The sequence below is a fragment of the Oryzias latipes genome, chromosome 9, assembly GCF_053564925.1.
Source record: "Oryzias latipes strain Hd-rR chromosome 9, Olatipes_Hd-rR_3.1".
NCBI lineage: Eukaryota > Metazoa > Chordata > Actinopteri > Beloniformes > Adrianichthyidae > Oryzias > Oryzias latipes.
Genome location: NC_136245.1, coordinates 26,647,209 through 26,666,916, shown reverse-complemented (window position 1 = coordinate 26,666,916; position 19,708 = coordinate 26,647,209). Strand labels below are relative to the sequence as shown.

At 38.0% G+C, this 19,708-nt stretch overlaps 1 protein-coding gene across 1 annotated transcript in view; it reads right to left on the bottom strand.

Moving 5' to 3' along the window:
- Positions 1–207: 207 nt before the first annotated feature.
- ipo11 (importin 11) overlaps positions 208–19,708 on the bottom strand; it is a 136,034-nt gene continuing 116,533 nt past the window's right edge. Inside the window, exon 30 of the mRNA XM_023958341.2 lies at positions 208–1,723. Within this exon, the coding sequence (XP_023814109.1) occupies positions 1,559–1,723 (165 nt within the window). The 3' untranslated portion in view covers positions 208–1,558. The remainder of the gene's footprint in view (positions 1,724–19,708) is intronic.

Genomic DNA, 19,708 nt, shown 5'->3' with positions numbered 1-19,708 from the left:
CACTCAGGGTAATTTAACGTCCATCACGTCTCCTGCGCCATGAGTTATTAAGCTCGACAGCTGCGATAGGGCCACGGTGTCTGCTTTCTTTGAAATAAAAACCTTCAACAGAACCAGACAGCAGAAAATGCTCTGCCTGAAATGATGTCAAAGTCAACGGTGAATGAGCTTTAAGGTGAACCATTCAATCAGAAGTAAAGGTACAGGTTTATTCTGGCTGACTACTGCATCTTTATTGAAGGCCTTAAAAGGAAAAAGTAACAGTTTTTTTCTTTTTTTCATTTTCATCAAAACAAAAATCCAGAAACATCCCACCACTGTGTGGCGTTCAAATCCTCAAAAATGAAATCATTATCAGAATCCAAGAAAAGAAGTAAACTGCTAAACTTGCTAAGACGTGTCAGTAAAAAGGTCTTGCATTTCAAAAGTAAGGCTGAATTTATAAGGCTCCGATTCTGACTGTCAACTTCTTCACAGTGTCAAAAACAGCTCTTCTACCCGGGGAGGCTCATCAGTCCACTAGATGGAAAGCAAAACTACCTTTTTTTTCCCCCCAAACCACAAAAAACTCCAATCAAAACACTCACCTTCCATATTTGGCATGATAAATATTCACATGCCATTTTTTTTATAGGACCAAAAGAAGCGAGCTAAAAGGAAGAAATAGGTGACATTTGGTCACATCAAGTTTGATCAACTTAATTAATCCAATATTCTGAGAAAAAAAAAGGTTTATCTCTTGAAAGGCTAAACATTTGTAGATCAAATCCCCATTTGCATAAATGCTGTGTTTTGTTTAGAGATTCTGTTTCTTTAAGCCTTCTGCCTTCATACTAAAGTATTTGAAAGTGAGAAGATGACAAAGAAATGTGAAGCGGTTGTTTTGGTTATTAAAGTGCTCTCACACACCATCAGTTAGCAGCAGTTTGTATATACATAGAAGTGTGGTTCAGCACTCGCACAACTCCGTCCATCTAAAACCTTTGCACCTACAGACCAAAAACAAAAACCTCCCTCTTAAAAAGAAAACTCTTTTCTCAGTAGTTCCTTCAACAGTTAGGACAAAAATCATTGGAAAGGAAAACTTTAAAAAAAACAAACTTGTCATGCAGATCATCATCCGTCATTTACATACATACAAAATTACATTTCTTGTATTTTTTTTTTAAGAATAGATTCTGTAAACACTGTTTAGGTCCTTCTTGTTTGGTTTGTTTATGTCTCTGCTACAATCTGAATGTTTTCCTATTCTGGTAGAAAATTGTCCCAACAGTCCTTTCCCCTTCTACCCATTTTATAGCAAAACCATAAAAGTCTAGAAACTAGGAGAATTAGGTGGAAGCTCTAGCATGGTTATCGTTTCATACAAGTGCCATGAACATTTTTATGCAACTTCAAGACTTAAAGGATTATAAGAAAAGGATCAATAGCTAAGGACAAGGCTAAGTGTGATATAAGTAATGGGTAGGACTTGGGAACTTTGAACCAATCTTAGCACAGTAACAATGGCGGTAAAGTGTAACACAACGCTGTTGTTAGGTTAACACCAGACTGTAGCTCAGAGGTTTTGGAGGAACTCCTGGAGCTGCCTGACCAGCACGGTGTCCACAGTCTCCATCAGGACCCCGAAGCCCTGATCCCCCATCAGGCCTTGCTGCGCCTTCAGTTTTTCATAGACAAAGTGCTGAAGAGAAACGCTGTGCACCGGGTCCTCCAGAGCCAACTGCAGCAGGACAGAGGAAACACGAGAAACAGAAGTCAAGTTAGGAGGAAATGTTTTCAAAGTCTGGAAAACACGCTGAAAAATGCATTGTTTTGCTTATTTTGTTGGAAATTGTGCTCATTAGTTTTTTTTTAATAAACTCAGCTATGGACAAATGTCAAGATTTTAAATGCAAAACAGAGCTTTACTTATAGGCTTTCAGTCTACTAACATTTTTACTGTTCCATTCAGAAGGTTTTAAATCCAAAAGTATTTTAAAGAAGCTTAAAGACCCATTCTGATGAAAATTGTGTTTTTGGTGTTTCTAGCATGTTCTTGTGGCATTTATCTAACGATGGATGACATGTATAAAGAAAATTAGGCTTAAAATGGCCTGAGAATTTCTTTATTTAAATCATTGTGAATCAGGAGCAGATGAAAAAAAGCTGTTTAAATAAAGAGTGGGTTTGTAATATAGAAAATACACTGGGTGGGCCACATGCTTCCTGCCCTGCCCCAGTCTGATGAATCCACTTGTAGACCAAAAGATCCATGTACGTCTTTGTTTTCCCCGTCTGCATAGCTCCAATATTGCTCGCCATTTTTGTTGCACTGGTAATCTTACGCTGGTGGGTTTGAGGGGCTATAAGCTAGTGGGCAAGCGTGTAAACGGAGAGCTCTCACATATGGGTGACAGCACCAATGGTCCTGTCCACAGCTCAGAGGTGAATTTCTTATAAACTCCTGCTGCGCTGCAGAAACTATGCCCTAGAAAACCACAGGTTTTGGCTAAAAAAGGCATAATCATAATAAGACCACTGGGAACATTTTTACAATAGATCACAAGATCATTGGAAGGAATTTTTAATTTCAATCTACAAGATAAAATTTGAGCCCAAAAATTTACAAAAGCTTCAGAATAGCACGACAAAAATCTAAAATGGTCTCTTAGCCAGTTTTGAAACGAAATAAGAGAAACTCCTCTAAAGTTTGACATGCACATAAGAAAAATGTGTGAAAGGTTCAGGCCGTCATTCATTCATCTTAGGCAGAGGGAAGTGCTGTAAAACAAATCCTTGATAATAGGGAGGGAAAGAACAAAAAATTGGATAGCTGACTAAATCCAATACATTTCTGTGAGTAAGTACACAACCATTTATTTTCTGTGACGTAAAGCAAAAACAGAAGCCAACAGGACTCGGGTTCAGTCTCCACTCTGCATGTACACACAAACACAAGGTCTGGGAATCGCTCCTTTAATCAATCGCTCCTGTCTGCACTTTTCTGGTGGAGCGTGGAAAGGCCAGAGAAAATGTTTGTTTAAAAGTTTTTATGATCTTCAAAGTTTCGCAAAGAAAATGTGTCAATTTGTTAAATGTGTATTGCTGTGGTTATTGTTGCACAATTCCAAATAATCTTATTTTTCCAAATTTAGATGAAATCTATGATTAAAAAAAAAAACATAAAACAATCTGCTCTCATTCAAATTTAATAATTCTGACAAATAAGCACTCAAAAAACAGCAGAAGAGTTCCACTGTGGCCAACTTCTCTGGAAAGGAAGTCACTACACATTTTTCAAAAAATTGATACAGCGGGGCAAGAAAGTATTTCAGCGACAATTGTGAAGTTCTACTACTTAAAAAGATGAAAGGCCTGTAAGTTTCCTCAAAGGTATACCTCAAATAAAAACGGTTAATCTGTGTAAAGGAAAGAATGGATGGGGCGATGTATCGTCAGATTTTGAGTGAAAACCTCCTTCCATCAGCAGGGGCATTGAAAAACAACAGTTGGTCTTTCAGCATCCCGAAAAAACTGCCCGGGTAACGAAGAAGCGGCTACGTAAAAAGCATTTTAAGGTCCTGGAGTCAAAGTGCTGGATTCTCCAGATCTCAACCCCATTGTAAATTTTTGGAAGGAGTTCAAAGTTTGTGTTGTCCAGCGACAGCCAAAAAACATCACTGCTCTAGAGGAGAGCTGTATGGAGGAATGGCCCAAAATCCCAGCAACAGATGGTAAAAACCTTGTGACGACTTACAGAAATATGTTTGACTGCTGTCATTGCCAAGAGTATATAACAAAGTTTTGAGTTGAACTTTTGTTATTGACCAATTACTTATTTTTACCATAATTTAGGGGAAAAAAATTAATTAAATAAATACATTTTATGGATTTTTTTCTCATCTCCTCTCATAGTTGAGGTATAATAACTATGATGAAAATTACAGGCCTATTATCTTTTTCAGTGGGCAAACTTAAACAATCAGTGACCTTTTTGCCCCACTGTAGTTGGCATAATAATCCGCATTGCTTGAGTGTTTAAAGGTGGTTTTAATAATTTCCTTATAAATTAATGACTTTTACACATTGCACAAATTAAATTATATATAAAATGTTAATATTTAAAATAAATTCAAGCGATATATTTAAGTATTTTCTGTAGATTTTCATTGAAATAGTCCTTTCAAGAATTTGTGTATCTTAACATTACGGTTTTTTATCTCCATCTATCCGTTCATCTCTTCGTCAAATTGCAACTTTTAATGAACACATTGAGGGGAAAAAAGCAAAGGCTGACAAAATCTAAAAAGTAATTTATTTTTCTAAAAAGACAGTTAGAACATACTGTTCCGAGTCTGCACCTATAACTGCACTGATAGAAAAATCATCTGTAGTCTTAGCTTTCACTAAAGACAATAATTCATCATCATCTCAGGGGAAAATCTGCTGCAGGGATGAAAAGACGAGAGATAAAGTTCAAAGGAGGCAAAAAGCAGGAAGAGGAGGTGTGACTGCTTAGCACATGATGCTTAAACGATAAAGAAAAGAAGCCAATTAGGAGACAAACTTGAAAATAGTGGGAATATTTTAATACAAGAAACCGAGACAGGCGTCAGTGGAGAACAAATTTCCGTCATTGATGAAAGAAAGCAAATTTAAACCAAAAAAAAAAGACAAGGGGCACAGGAGGAACTCCCACCGCTGCTTGTTCAAGACACGAAAGGATGGAGATGAGCGTCAGCAAAATCATCCTTTAAAGACTCCACCGAATAACAGCGGCAATTTCCAGCCTAAGAGCATAATGAGCATGTTGTGGTGAGAAAGGAACCTCAGAAACACAGTTCCCGACGGGGAAAACATATTTAAAGCTGCTAGAATCACCTGTCAGCGGTGTGGTGACAGAAAGAACCCCCCCATGAACTCCAGGAAGGGTTTCCACTAATGCTTTGAAGTCCTGGATTAAAAGTAGCTACAAACCTGACAACAAATACAATTAAAAATGTATCATGCCACTTATCACCTATCCTCTTAGGGCGACTAAACACATTGTAGTGGGTCGCCCTTCAGTAGAAACACACTTAAACTGGCAGAGAAGACAAAGTCTAAATTAATGAGGCGGCTGTTAAATGCAGCCCCTGAATAAAAGAAACCCCCCCCCAGCACCATACACACATGCGAACACAAACACACACACTCTATCAGCATCTCCTAAAGCCTGCAGTGCCTCATAACACCAGTGTGATGCAATGAAATGTGGAGCCGTATGATGTATTCAAGTGTAAACTATAAACTGTGTTATGTAAATCAATAGTCTGAATGCAGCCCGGTGGACAAAGTTGGTTTCATCATCCTGAGCAGACAGACACCATCAGCCTCCGAACGCGGCGAAGGAGCCACTCTGATCTGCTCTGACTGACGTCACGCCATTGCGGGACAAAACTGCACATTTCCATCAAGCAAAAAAATGCAGTCTTTTGATTTCTTTTAGCACAAAAAGTAACAACTTATCTTTAATTGTATAAATGTTGATGACTAAAATAATGTATCCATTAAAAAGACGTTCCGATCACATAGCCTAAATATTCTATATTACTGCAGTGGCCTGGTGTTAGTTGGTAACTGGAAAAACAGAAACTTGAAACATAAGTAGGACATGATGGACACTCTGGACAGGCTGCATCTCTATCAAATGTTATGATCCGCGCCAATGTTGCCTTTGATTTGAAATTGTTCATTGTCTGTCTTTTTGCCTTGCTTATCTTTTTCCTTGATGCAGAGTAAAACAGTGTTAAGAAATAATTTTATTATTAATTAATGAAAATAATGTGTCTTTGAAACAAACTTTTGCTTCCTCCTCTGGACAAAGACAAGGGTTAGGAGGTGAACCTTCCATCTGAAATGATGCTTTGTATCACTTATCATGAGGTATAGCATATATACCCCCTTTTATCCGCTGCAGCAAAGCGAGGTCGGTGCAGGCTCGGTAGCCATCACCATGACAACCTAGTACTAATATTTGATTTCATATTTATTTCTTCCATAAGTGACGATGGTACATGCAGGGTAAATGCCCTTTGAGGTGTCCATTATCAGAAATGAATGGACTTCGCAGAAACAACTGTCCTGTGCTTCGGGTCGGGCATTATCCCTTATTTGTTGTGAATTGTGCAGTTAAAGAGAGATGACAACGTTTGAGGAAAAGTAAAACAACAACGTTGGTTTTTTTTACACGGTCAGGTTCTTCATTTTAACTGTTATTATGTAATAACAGTGTTGAGTTGTGCATAAAATGAATAAGCATTGTCAGCAGTACAACAGATGCTGTGCCTCTCATGATAATTTACTATAAGAGCACATAAACTGCTTTTCCCACACCATTACACTACAAGCAGCAGCTTGGATGCTTCACATGAGATGGGATTGTTAGATCCATCCACGGCCCTGAAGCCGAGGTATTAGTGCAGTATTTCACTGACAGACTGTAAACAGGATTGAAGAAAAAGCCCTAAAAACGTCCGCAAATACTTACAACTTTGGCTGTTCATTCAAAATGTACATTCAGGTCTGAAAACTCAGAAAGTTTTGATAAAGACAGGAAGGCTGTAATGACAAAGTCTGGATGGAGTTGCAACCAGGACCCTCAGGAAGCCGCATAGAAGTAACATCTTGTGCTGAAGGCACGTTTCCTTTTGTGCCACTTTTCTGGGCAGTACAATGCACAATTCACAATTATACTTTATGAAGGGGATTCTGCAAAAGAATGATAATGTTGAATATTTCAAAAGAACTGCAATGAAAGAAATATTTACAGTTTGTTTCCATGAATAAGATTTATGGTAAATAACCTGAAGATCAGATGTAAGAATAAAAAAATCAAGCAAAAGAATCATCTTTATTGAACATAAACCCATCAATCAAGATAAAAGGAGAACATTTCAATCAGATGTATGGGAAGAAAACGCTGTGGGTCTGTGAAAAAGGCAATGAATTGAGTGATGATTTGGGCAAAGAAAAGACCATGGGAGTTCAGAGTGATGGAAGAATGTCAGGCCTCATCTGCTCCCTGATAAACCTCAGTAAGATAGGAAGATAAATGAGGAAAGTTCAAAATAAAAAGTAGATGTGAAAAATATAGGAAGCTTTTTAAGATGACATATTGGTGATAAATAACATACAAAAAATAAACAACACAGAAGTAGGTAGGATTTCTTCAAAAAAGCTTAATTGCAATAATGGTAATGATGCTGAACTCCCAAAGTAATAAAAAAAATCTTTGTCTGCCTGATTTTAAGTGGAATTAATAAGATGTTTCCAAAAGACTTTTAATGTTTGCTGTGGGACTCCAGTGTTGTCATGCCAGAGGGTGATATTTAGCAGCAGTTAAACATTCTTTTAGGAGGGTAATTAAAAGTTTTAAAAAGTTTCTTTTAGCATTAAACGTATCCAGTTTTTTAGATGATGCGATGCAACTAAATGGGAGAGTATTAATGTCCTGATTGAGCAGCACATGGAGGACCTCTAACGGCTGTCTTCACTTATTCAGCATGAGTCAGGCTGGAAGCTGCAGCCCTGCAGGACACAAGCTGGCTCAAATAACAGATGAAACAATGAGACGACTACCGATGATTATGTGTATTTGACAGCAATCACTAAGGAGTAAACTCCTAAGTTTTTTTTTTTTTAAGTTGGACACATTAAGCTTTTTCATTTGATTAGATTAGTACGGTGTTTTTTGAGCCAAGGCTCACTTTATCCTTGACAAAACTCCCGCAGCACACCATCATCCAAATAATTAAAAAAGGAGAAACTCTATAGTCTGTATTGATGTACAGTCCCTCCACAATCTCACATGCATTTTTGTGATAGCTGTGGCAGAAAAAGCTGGAAGTTGCAGCTGTTTTTTCAAAAAGTTGTAATAAAAGTTGAGTTAGTTTTCAGTAATAATTTTCGACTAAATTATTTGAAATTTTACCCTGATAGTCGTTTTTCCTTTCAGTTTATTAACATGCAATTTTAGGTAAACTCTGAAAAACCACAAAAATCTTTCTAAATAGTGATTTATTTATTTTTTGAATATTTTTTATCTTGTTGCAAAGGCAACTGTAATTTTTGAACAATATGAAACAATATGTTTGATACATTTGACACAAAAAACTAACACTATTTTTATGTTTTCTGTAGCAACACAAAAAGTGAACATGTTGAGGTTCTATTAGTTTTTCTCTTGTCTTAATCAAAGATAAAGTCCTTGAAAACTTCAACAAAAATGTTTTATTTCTTTTTAGATAATTACATTGTTTCAATTTAGCTTAAATGTGTCTTCTTCGTTCACTTTCAGCTTCTCACATCATGGGTCGCCACAGCGAAACAACCCTCCCTTGAGGATAAATCGCATGGTTAACTTGGCAATGTTTTTACGCCGGATGCCCTTCCTGACGCAACCCTCTCAATCCAACCGGGCATTGGACCGGCAAAGCAGCAGAGAAGGGAATAGGGAGCATCCCGGATTCGAACCCTGGTTTCACGGACGGAAGGTGCTACAAACCAGCACGAGCTAAACCGGCCCTCACAATTTAGCTGAAATGTGTCTAAAATGTGCTTAAAAGTTTAATTGTGTCTGGGGCCACTTCACCTAAATCCTGTTTCTTAAATGTTGTTATTACTTCTACTTTTGCTTCAACTATTACTTCTGCTTAAGAAGTCTGAAAGCAAATTTTTCCTTCAATCTAGACATTTTTAGAAAAGTGTTTCAGTTAGAAAGATGACTTGGACCAAACTCTGGGATGTTTGGCTGTTAATAAACACAAACTTTAAACTGCTGACCTCTGATTTCATCAAGAAGATTTAAAAACTGCTTAAATGTGTGTGTTCGCAGTTGTTTCAAGACGTTTAACAGGTCAGAGTCATTGTAGTGCAGAGATGCTGTCACTTTAACACAATGCATCATGGGAGATGTAGTGATGAAAGAAAGACGTGTGTCTCTGAGCTTTATTACTTTGATCACTTTTTCCACGGTCTGATACCGAATCCTGCAGAAAGCTGCACCGCTAAAGACGAGCTTTAGCTGGTATTTTAGTTAGAACTGAGAGACTTTATGAGCAGAATCAGAACAAGGAAGTAAAGACTTTAACCACTTCTGATTGGTCAGACTGATGACGTATGATTAAGCCTCTAAGAATGATTGGTGGAGACAGTTGAAGGAGCGGGACTTTTCCGAAAACAGAGCTGAAGCTGTGACTAAATCATGTTACCGTCATTCTTATCAAAGTGTCTTTAATAGAATCAAATAAACACAAAGAAAAAAGTCTTTGATGACCTTTCATATTCCTAACTACTCAGTGTTTTATCAGGGCCTGTTTGGATGAACACAGAGCTGAAATCCTGGAGATTTTTTTACATCAGTGAAAATGGGTAATTTCCCCATGGCACACCTGACCATATTTCACGGCACACCGGTTGAAAAACACTGGTTTAGTAAGTGTAGAAACAACAAAAACAAACATTTTCTTGTCTGATGAAACCGTTTGGCTCTTTTCTAGAATCAGGAAAAATACATATACATAAGGAAATGGCTGCACATGGTGGAAGGAATTTTTTTTTTTTTACACATATCTCAGCATCTTAATTTCAGCTTAAGTTCTTCATGAAGTGCTTCAGTTGCACACACCAGACTCCCCTCAGCTCTAGCTGGAGCTAAGGGTCTCGCTTTTCAGCCAATTTCCGTGCATTAAAAACTGCGGCAAGCTTTCTGCTACTACACATCAGGAGTGGACAGCTCCAGGGTCAAGGACACTTTTCCTAAATGTTTTCTAGACACATTTTCCCTGCCCACTATACAATACTTGAGTGAAGTTTGTCCAGCTAATCAAAAGTTGTCTGCACTAGGGCGGTCAAAGATGGATAAAAATACTTTCCCTTAAGCACATGGTATCATTTATTGTAACTGTGACATAGGTGCTGCCATCAGCAGGCCACAAGCTCCCTGCTCCGCTCGATTCTGATGCATCCATTTTTAGAAAAATAGATCCATGTACGTCTTGGTTTTCTTCGTCTGAGCTGGCATATGGCATCAAACTGTACGGCTGGATAGCTCTGATATTGCTCGCCATCTTTGTTGCACCGCTAATGTTACCTTGGGGTTGTGAGGTGCTGTAAGCTAGCGGGAGAGAGAGTAAACAGAAGGATGTCGTGAAGCGGAGGCAGGCTTACTTTTCGCCAACGGTCCCACCCACAACTCAGAGGCAGATTTCTAATGAACTACTGCTCCTCTGCAGAAACTATGTTACAAAAAACGATATTTTTTTTTATATTAGCTAAAAACTGCATATTTTTATCTAAAAGACTTTGAAAATAGATTTAAAAATGATCTGAATGGGACTTTAAAGGGAATTATCATTCAAATTAAATCAAACTTTATAAAAAAGTACTTCTTGCCTTAAGCAACTCGAAGTGCTTTAACATTTAAAACAAAAAACATACACGATATTAAAATAAAAACCCATCCCACCCTTCATACTCCCCTCTGTTAACACATATGACCCCTGACCCCACATACAATGAATACTTATAAAAGTAACTTCTAAAGGAAATTTATGGCTTGGCTGTTAGGAAAGAGTATTTGAAAATTTCTTCATACCAGTAGAAAGAGGTTTCTACTGACTGTAATGACTAAGTCCAACTTTTTTTATTTATTATACTTTTCTGTTTAAAGCAAATTTCTCTTTAGTTTTTTTAAGCAAAGATGCAAAAAACATCAAATTTGAGTATAAGCTATTCCTAAAGGTGGATTGTGTCTAACCCATGATCTATTTGTGAAATATTAATTCACATTTTACATATCCCAAAACTACTTCAAAAAGTAAAGATTTTTTTTCATTTTATTTAGTTTTTCTTGAAGAATCAGCCAGTGTTGTCTCTGAAGCAAAATATCAGTTTAGTTTGTATTTTCTTCCTTATTTTTCTGTTGTAAACCATTAAAAAGAACATAAAGATGCTACCCAACACACTGACTGAACCTAAAATCAAGCAGAAAGTAGTCCTAGACCACTGCATCTAGAGCTGTGACAGTGTCGGATTTTTGATCACCGCGGTGATGAACCACCAGGGGGCGTGGTGTCGGGGTTAAAAAAACACACAAAATCCCCCGGCGTCTGCATCGGAAATAAATACAATTACAACATACTATTCTTTATTAACAAATAACAGTAACAACTAACTACTACCTATCCAACTAATGAACTAACTATGTAGGTGTTGTAGATTGACTGTGACTTTGTGAGCGCGGTGCGTCTTGTGTCATGCGTCTAGGAGAAAGCAGCACACACACGTGTTGGGGGTGCGTGTTGATTCTTCTGCTCTCTAGCTGCACGTGAGTTTCACCTGTGCTCTCTGGTACAAACATCTTCTCAGAATATTATCTATTGCCCAGTAATAAACGAGACTACACTGTCACCTTTCTGGTAGACATGAAGCCTGACACCCATGAAGAACGCGGGGCAAGAGGCTCCGCCTTTGTTTATACAGACACGTAACTTTGCGCTGCACAAAATAGTTCCCAAACAAAAAAATGTAGTGATATTCATGGAAATCTAACAACGCGCGTTCATTTTTGGTGTTACAAAGTGACTGAGAACAATAATCCCCCCCCCACACACACACACAAGATCCTCCGGTGGGCAGCTGTGTTGCGCATTCAAGAACGCACGCAGCTTGTAATGGAAATTAATAATTAGAACGCTGTAAATTTGTCGTATTTCCTCGCAAGACAGAAACTTCTTTTGTAGGAAGACGATGTGTGTGTGTTTCCGAAACAACGCACGTGTGTGTGTGTAAGTAGAGTGCGCACGTGCCGCATGCTTCTCTAAGAGACAGTGACAGCCGCGCACGCGCGCAGGCGGGTGCGAGGAGGAGAGAAGGAGAAGAGTGATAAAAGGTTTCCTATAGAAACCCTTGAAGTCTGAACACAGGCGAACGCAGAGAAAGTAAATTATCAGCAAAGATGAATGTGTTTAATGTGTTTATTATAGTTCCAATCACGCACCATATGCAGAACTTTAAAAAAAAAACTTTCAAAAAAAAAGTGAGGTGATGTATCACCGCGGTGATGCGGTTATCGTCACAGCCCTAACTGCATCATACGCTTTAAAAACAAATCTAGCTCCACAGCTAGTTCAACTCAACTAACTCACAATGCCTTCAGGCCATTTTTCATTTCACTTTCACTTCAGAGCCTTTTAACTCTTTTGACCATGACAAAGGGAGCTGGTGGCATATGATAGGGAGTGAATGATGCTTTATTCTTGAGTCAATGACTAAGCAAGCACACCCGCCCATCCGCCATGGCCCCTGTGTGAAGAATCCAAAGATTCACTGCAGCTGACAGATCCGACATCCTCACAGCTCAGCGGTTTCACCTCTGCCCCGCCGTGATCCTCCCTCAGCACGTCTCCACTTCCAAATGAATACACAAGTGCACTACAGTACAAATAAGGGTGCCAACATAGAGAAAATGGATAAGCGTGGCACATGGGTGTGTGCCAATAAAGGCACATCAGGATGCACCACCACTCTGCTTCAAATTTTTAAAACTACTCTAAAACTACTTTTTTTTTTTTTTACGTCAAATTAAACTAATATGTGATGTATAATAAAAGCACACAATGTTTTATGTCTTTAATGTCATAAAGCAAACACTGTGCAAATATTAGGGTTGGTAAACAAAAACATGATTTAAACTCTTAAGAGCTCTTTACATTTTAGCTATACCGTTAAAACCTGGCGTTTTCTTTCACTATAATGTTTTTTTTCTTTACAAATAAATGCCTGGCATCCATAGTCACTTGGTACCAATATCATGCCAAATTTCCCATGTTTGCTTCAATGTCATTTACATTTTGATGAGTTTAAAAAAAAGGTTAAAAAATAGATTAATACATATTTTAACCACCTTTTTCCAAGTGGATGACTCCAACTTTTGGGAAATCAGCAGTTTTTAACCTCTTTAATTCAGTAAACTGGGTGCTGTGCTGACACATAACATTTTACATGTGTCTTCAGGCAGAGGTTCTCAAATTCTGGGTAATGATAGTCTATAAACGATCATAATGAACTGCACAGTGATTCAGACAATTATATTATGTAGTTTGACATAGTATATTGTTAGTAAATGTGAGAGTTGCCTTAAAAAAAACTACTCTGGACCTGGCGGGCAAAATCTCCAACTGACAACGAGGATTTAATGCCTTAATCTGCCTGACCTCCTGGTCTGCAATAAAGCGAGAGAAAAAGAGGAGTTTGACCTCAGGGCTTTTATTTTTTAGGGGCAACTGAATAAATACATCACACATCACCAAAGGGGGGATTATACTCAAGTAGTGGTACGACTTTAGAAATGTGTTACTCAAGTAGAAGTAGAACATCTTAAAAAAAAAAAGATCAAACATAAATAGGTGGACAACAAATTTTCATTTACTAACAGTTTACCACAGTTTGAACACTTTAACACCTAAAACCAATATTAGTTCAACAGAAATAAAAACGTGTGAATCTTTTGCTAATATGTTACTTTCGAGTGGCTGTTAGTGGATAAAAATAATAAATTTTTATTTAATGATTTCTTTTTTTTACTAAAAAATTATTTTTTAAGTGTCCCATTCCAGATAATAATATATCTTAAGTTTTAAATAAAAGTTGAACCCACCATGCATCACTGCTGCTTTTGTGCATTTATGTCTAAATCAGGGGTCTCAAACCCGCGGCCCGCGGGCTATTTGCGGCCCCCAAGATGATATTTTGCGGCCCCCGCTGTAATATGCATGTTTAATGTTAATGCGGCCCGTCAGTCTGTATGAATGATACTTTTTCGTTGTCGTGCGCGGAGCTGATGAACCAACCAATCACCGTGGGGTATATGACTCTTTGGGGCGTGACATTGACTGGGCTTGAAAGCAGGAGAACATTTAAGGCAGGACACCTGACAGCCCCTCCCGGACCACATTAAGGAGTTCCTCACTTTCCTTTTTAGATTGTATCGCATGGACCCAGGGAGGGTTGATGTTATGGTTACGGTCAGTCACGGCGGCGTATCACCTCCAACCCCACCACCAAACGGTTCTCATGCACGGCTGTCACGGCAGCACACAGCTCCCGCGGGAGGTGGGCCGGCCGAGGAGAATATATTTCCCACACCTACATGCGTGACAGCTAACAGGGCTTTAAGATTAAACACGTGCGAGCAAAAACAAGATTTAGTCTTAGACACACTGAAAATATGTGGGGAAAATACAACGATAAACGTGTTTGAGGTGAACCAGTACCTCGCCTGGATCGTACTGAAAAGAGTATAGTTAATAGTTTAGTATGTTCCATACAAATTTATTGGCTCTCAGACACTCACAAGTTGCGTGTGTGTGTTGAAGTTGCGGCCCTCCCTCAGCTAGACCCTGCCTTCAGTGGCCCCCAGGTAAATTGAGTTTGAGACCCCTGGTCTAAATTAGGGCTGCACGATATGAGGAAAACTTGCGATATGCGATATTAGTGATCAATATTGCGATAACGATAAATTTGCGGTAAATAAACAAATAGAAAAATAAACAAAAACATCATTTCCATTTCATTGCAACAGTTTAAAAATTATACTCCAAATGACCCTCATCGACATGGGGGACAAACGTCAAGGTGGCTAACCCTGGTCCTCAAGAGCCTCAACCCTGTCTGTTTTCCAATTCTCCCTAGACTGCTCGATAATGATAACCAAAATCAGGTGTGTTCAGTCAATCAGGATGTGAAATCACTTGAGTCAGCCAATCAACAGCAAGCTGGTTAAGGAGAGCTGGAAAACAGGCAGGGTTGAGGCTCTTCAGGACCAGGGTTAACATAATAGGCCTCCATCTGATTGGTCAACAATGGGAAGGCGTCCATCTGATTGGTCAAAGCATAAAGGGATTTATTTGATTCGTTAAATGCTTCAAGCTGCTAGAAGATTGTTTTAACACATTTTGGGTTTGCGATTTATTGCGATATTCGCCGTCTTTTGCGATATGGATATTGCAGAGCTGGATATTGCGATAACGATAAATTTGCGGTATATTGTGCAGGCCTAGTCTAAATACTACCAGTACAAGCTCGACTTTTATTTTGAAGGTGCACTGATAGGTTCTTTGTTGTTATTTAGTCAAAGTTAGACTTGAAATCTGTATATTGGCCAAGACATATAATTAACCTTTAATTGCAGTTATGTCTATATTATTTACCTGTCTTAATAAATGGCAGACATTTTACAAAAGTAAAGTAAATTGTAGCTTGCTGGTTTTTCACGGTTAATGAACCTTATTAAAAGTTAAAAGTATATTGAAATAAAACTATTACTAGGATTACATTTTTACAAAACAACTACTAAAGTGTACGTAGTAACTATCCACTTCGGCATACAAGTACATAGATGCTACATGCAAACCTTTTATTTTGTGTTTTCTGTGTCTCTTTCTCATTTGCATATTTTCTTGTGATGAGGTAACTGAAGACACCCGGTGGAGGCATGGCAACCTTACTAATCACAATTTGTCACCTGGATCACTATAAAGCTCCATGACAGACACTGGGAAGTCATGATCGTCCTTTAGTTAATGTCTGTGAGCAGTGCAGTGTCCCCTGGAGTGTGTGGGAGGGTTGTGGACAGGTACATCTCACCTGGTGTAATTTTTGTTACACACACTATACGTAAGTTGGTCATACCATGTAGTTGGTTTTAATCACCTTTTTGTAGAGATGTTAGGCAGACTTTCTTATTTTTTTTTGTTTTGATTCCTCACTTTCTCAATTTTTTTTTCCCCTTAAAAAGCTTCAAAATCACTCCACTGTCTTATCTTACTGTCCCCTAAAAGTGTGTCGATCAACATTTACACACTCCCCAACTTTGTTCCCAACATTAGAGACCTTTCCCATCTTAATGTAATATCAAAATATTACTGCTAATATTCATGAAAAGCACAACATTACCCTGAGTTAGACAGAGCCATTAAAAAAAAGATAATTGTGTTGCTCATTTTCCTGCGATTTCAGTTTTTTAAATGCTTCCTGATGCAGCGCATAAAGTAACCATTTTCAACAGAGTTTATAAACAGTGCTTAGAGATGCACTAGTAAACTCATTTGGGTGTTTTGATATGTGGCTAGCAGCTGGTGTTTTTAAATTCTACTTAAAGCAGCATTTATAAGCCTTGATCGCTGGAGATTTCACAACTGCAGATCAGCAGAAGGAAATGTGGATCTGCATTGGAAAGAGCTTTTCCAGTCTTGATTAGCTTGTGGACAGTCTGACAGCCTCCCAGCTAAAACATTTGCTTCATCCCATTTCATCTATGATCATGTGGCAGTTTTAAAGCACATTGTCTTTTTGAAAATTATTATTCAGTTAAAAATATTCTGCCTGAAATATTTCCTGCTTGTTCAGTTTCACAAAATGTACCCAGATTCATTTTGTATAAAATATACTTGTTTTTTTTTACAATAAATAAACAATGTTTAGGCTAAAAACAAATGCATATATTAACATAAAAATCTGAATTATAGTCTTACTTGAAAGTGTATTTATACGTTTGACAATTTGTCAAATACAAATAAACATATTGACAACACAAATTCTTCTTTTTGGCTTTTTCCTTCAGGGGTCGATACAGCAAATCAGCTTCCTCTATGTAACCCCTGGATCCTCTAACACTAGCTACTTGCATGTCTTCGTTTCCCTCATCCACAAACCTCCTCTTTGGTCTTCCTATAGACCTCTAGAATCAGCATCATTCCACCAATATATTCACTGTCCCTATGATGAATTTTAGTTTACAGTTATGTAAGGATGCTGTGTTGTTTTAATAGTGGAAAAGTTTCAGTATTTTTTTTAATTATGTCATTTTCACCCTTCCAGTAGCTAGCTAGGATAGGCTCCAGCACCCCAATGCTCTGCACAAGAATAAAGCGGGTGTAGAAGACATATGAATTAATGAATCCTTCAAGCGTCCATCTGGGATTTTTAATATTACAAATCATTTGTCTACATTTGGATATGATGCAAAACCATTATGTCAGGAAAAGGGATAATAAATGGAATGGGCCAACCTATGTAAACGTATAAGGAATAGCAAGTCGTAAGAATGAATAAAATCCCATTCAATTTAATTTCTAGCACTAGAATACAACGAATCAAAATTCTGATGATATAATCTCTTCATTTAAAAAATGCTAGGACTTTTTGTCAATAGGTGACTGTGTTTACCCTAAAGGATCCAAGATAGAAGAATGTAAAACAAATTCAAAAAGCAAGTTTAAAGTAGCCAAGCTAAACTTAGTGCAGGAACACTGCATTAATGTAGCTAACTATTTCAGAATCAGCTTCTTCGCAAATTGAGTGTGCAAGTATTTCTTATTGTCTTGCTTGTATATTGGCAAGTCTGGAGTCACAGCACAGACGGGGAAACAAGTAAAGGAAACAGATGTTGTGCAAAATAATGTTTTTTTTCTTGAGTGGATTTGAGCATGCATTGTGTGCGGCATACAGATTTTTGGTTAAATGAACAAAATGTTTTCCTTCCACTGCAAAATAGAATTAAACTATTTAAAATGAGTCGGTCCAATGCAACGTCACAACTTTGTGTCAAGCATCTCCACTGGAATACAGCACATATACGGGTTCTCTAGCTTGCAGGACACCAACAAAGAATTGAACCTCTGGGGTTCCAATTGCAGCCACACTGGGTGAAAAGAGGTGCAGGAGATTTAAAACCTGCTCTTAAATTGAGTGTTGGGGACTGAGAAATACGTGATGACTAAAGGCCAGCAAAGATAAAGAAACTAGCAAGGAAAACATCTTTTTACTATATAAACAAAAGTGGCAACAGAGTAACAGGCAATAAAATAAAAGATAATGTGCAAAAACTACAGATCAACCCAAAAATGTCACCGCTACTTACAGAATATATACATTTTAACTACCCTAATTTCCGGATTATAAGCCGCTACTTTTGTCACACGCTTTCAACACTGCGGCTTATTCAAGGATGCGGCTAATTTACGCATTTTTTTCTAACAGCTGCTAGGGGCGCTAGAGCAGATAGGGTCAGAGTGAGACAAAAGAAATGCAGGTTTAATGTAAATTCCCGCTTTGAGAATGAATAGCACCAACATATATTCACAGGAAATTCAATGAGAACAGTTCAAGCTGTCCGTTATCTGACTTGTCAGTCATTTAACTGCAAGTAATGGAAATGATCCATAAACCATGCACCTCTTGAAACTGATAAGTCTCAGGAGGAGGCTATGATACAAGCTCAATGCATACTCTCATTTCTGGCATCGTGCCTGTTTATTTTGACACACCCACAAGCTGCCAAACAGCATGGAGGTAACTTCTGCTCTTAGACCCCTCAGTCAGCCCCTAAGACTCATGGGAAGTGGGGAATCGTGGGTGTAAAGTCCCTCAGTGTGTTCAAATAAATAGGCTGTAATACTGGAAAGGGGAATATGTGTGTATTAAAGAGTTAATCCTTTAAAAATATAAATGGTGCGGCTTGTTATCAGGTGCGCTCTATAGCCTGGAATTTACGGTAGGTATAATAAATCCTTTATAGTGGATGAACCACCCCAAACTCCAGCAACTTGAGGGAGGCACACTGCAGAAGACCAAAAGATGAGGTCTGGTAAATGTCAAACCAATCCCCTAGGGAAAAAAAAAAAGAAATGGATTTCTTGGTCTATTATGAAGGCAGCTATGTGTGATTATGTGAGGCAGCAAATTCCAGAGGACAGGAAGACTAAAGTGGGGGAAGAAAAAAAAAAGAATTTTAGGAGGGGCTAAAATATTTGGATTATTGTGTAAAATGTATGTCAAGTAAAACCCAAGTCAAGAAAAGAAGACAGTTCATACGGGGGTGAAAATTCCCACATGAACAGAAAGTGATAAATTTAAATAGTTTGTGTGTATGTATGCACTATCGCTTCCATATTCCACCAAACCCCATTGAATCAGATCCAACAGAAGAAGAAAAAAACAACAACACAGCACTGAAAGGTATACAGCTTATCTGCAGCAATAAGTTTATCTTACCATATGAAAGATTTGATGGAAAAAATATCTCTCGCATTTGTTTTATGCATCACAGGCACAGCACCACACATATTTGGTATTTAGATGGATAATACAGAGGCAGCTTGTGTTGTTGTTTATGACAAATATGATGAGTTGGAGATAAAGCTGAAAGTAGACTGATAGCTTGGTAAATTTGTTAGTGCTACACTACAAGTGAAAAACAATCAAAAAAGTCTCCTGGGGATTTTTTTTTCCTCCTTTCCAATGTTTCTTTTCACATTTCTTTCCATTTTTTTTTAAGCTGTTTTGATCTTTAGTACAGCTGGCAGTGCGGTGGAGGGAAAAAAATAGCGTTTGCGCATCAGCCCGAATAAATCTCAAATTTTAAAGTTCAAATTTAAACACATCCACACATTTAAAATTCTAAAGGATTCACAAAATAAAACTAGAGCTATGTTATAATATTTTTATAACCTTGATAACTCCTTGAAAGCAAACCATGTGAGCTTAAACCACATAAGTATTTAGCTTTAAGTTAGGTTCTAAAGTGAAATCCGGCCACAGTTTCAGTGTTTGCCCCACAACTCTCATGGATATAATGTTCTACAGCCGAAAACCAACAGAGATGGAAGTGAATTCTGACAGCTCG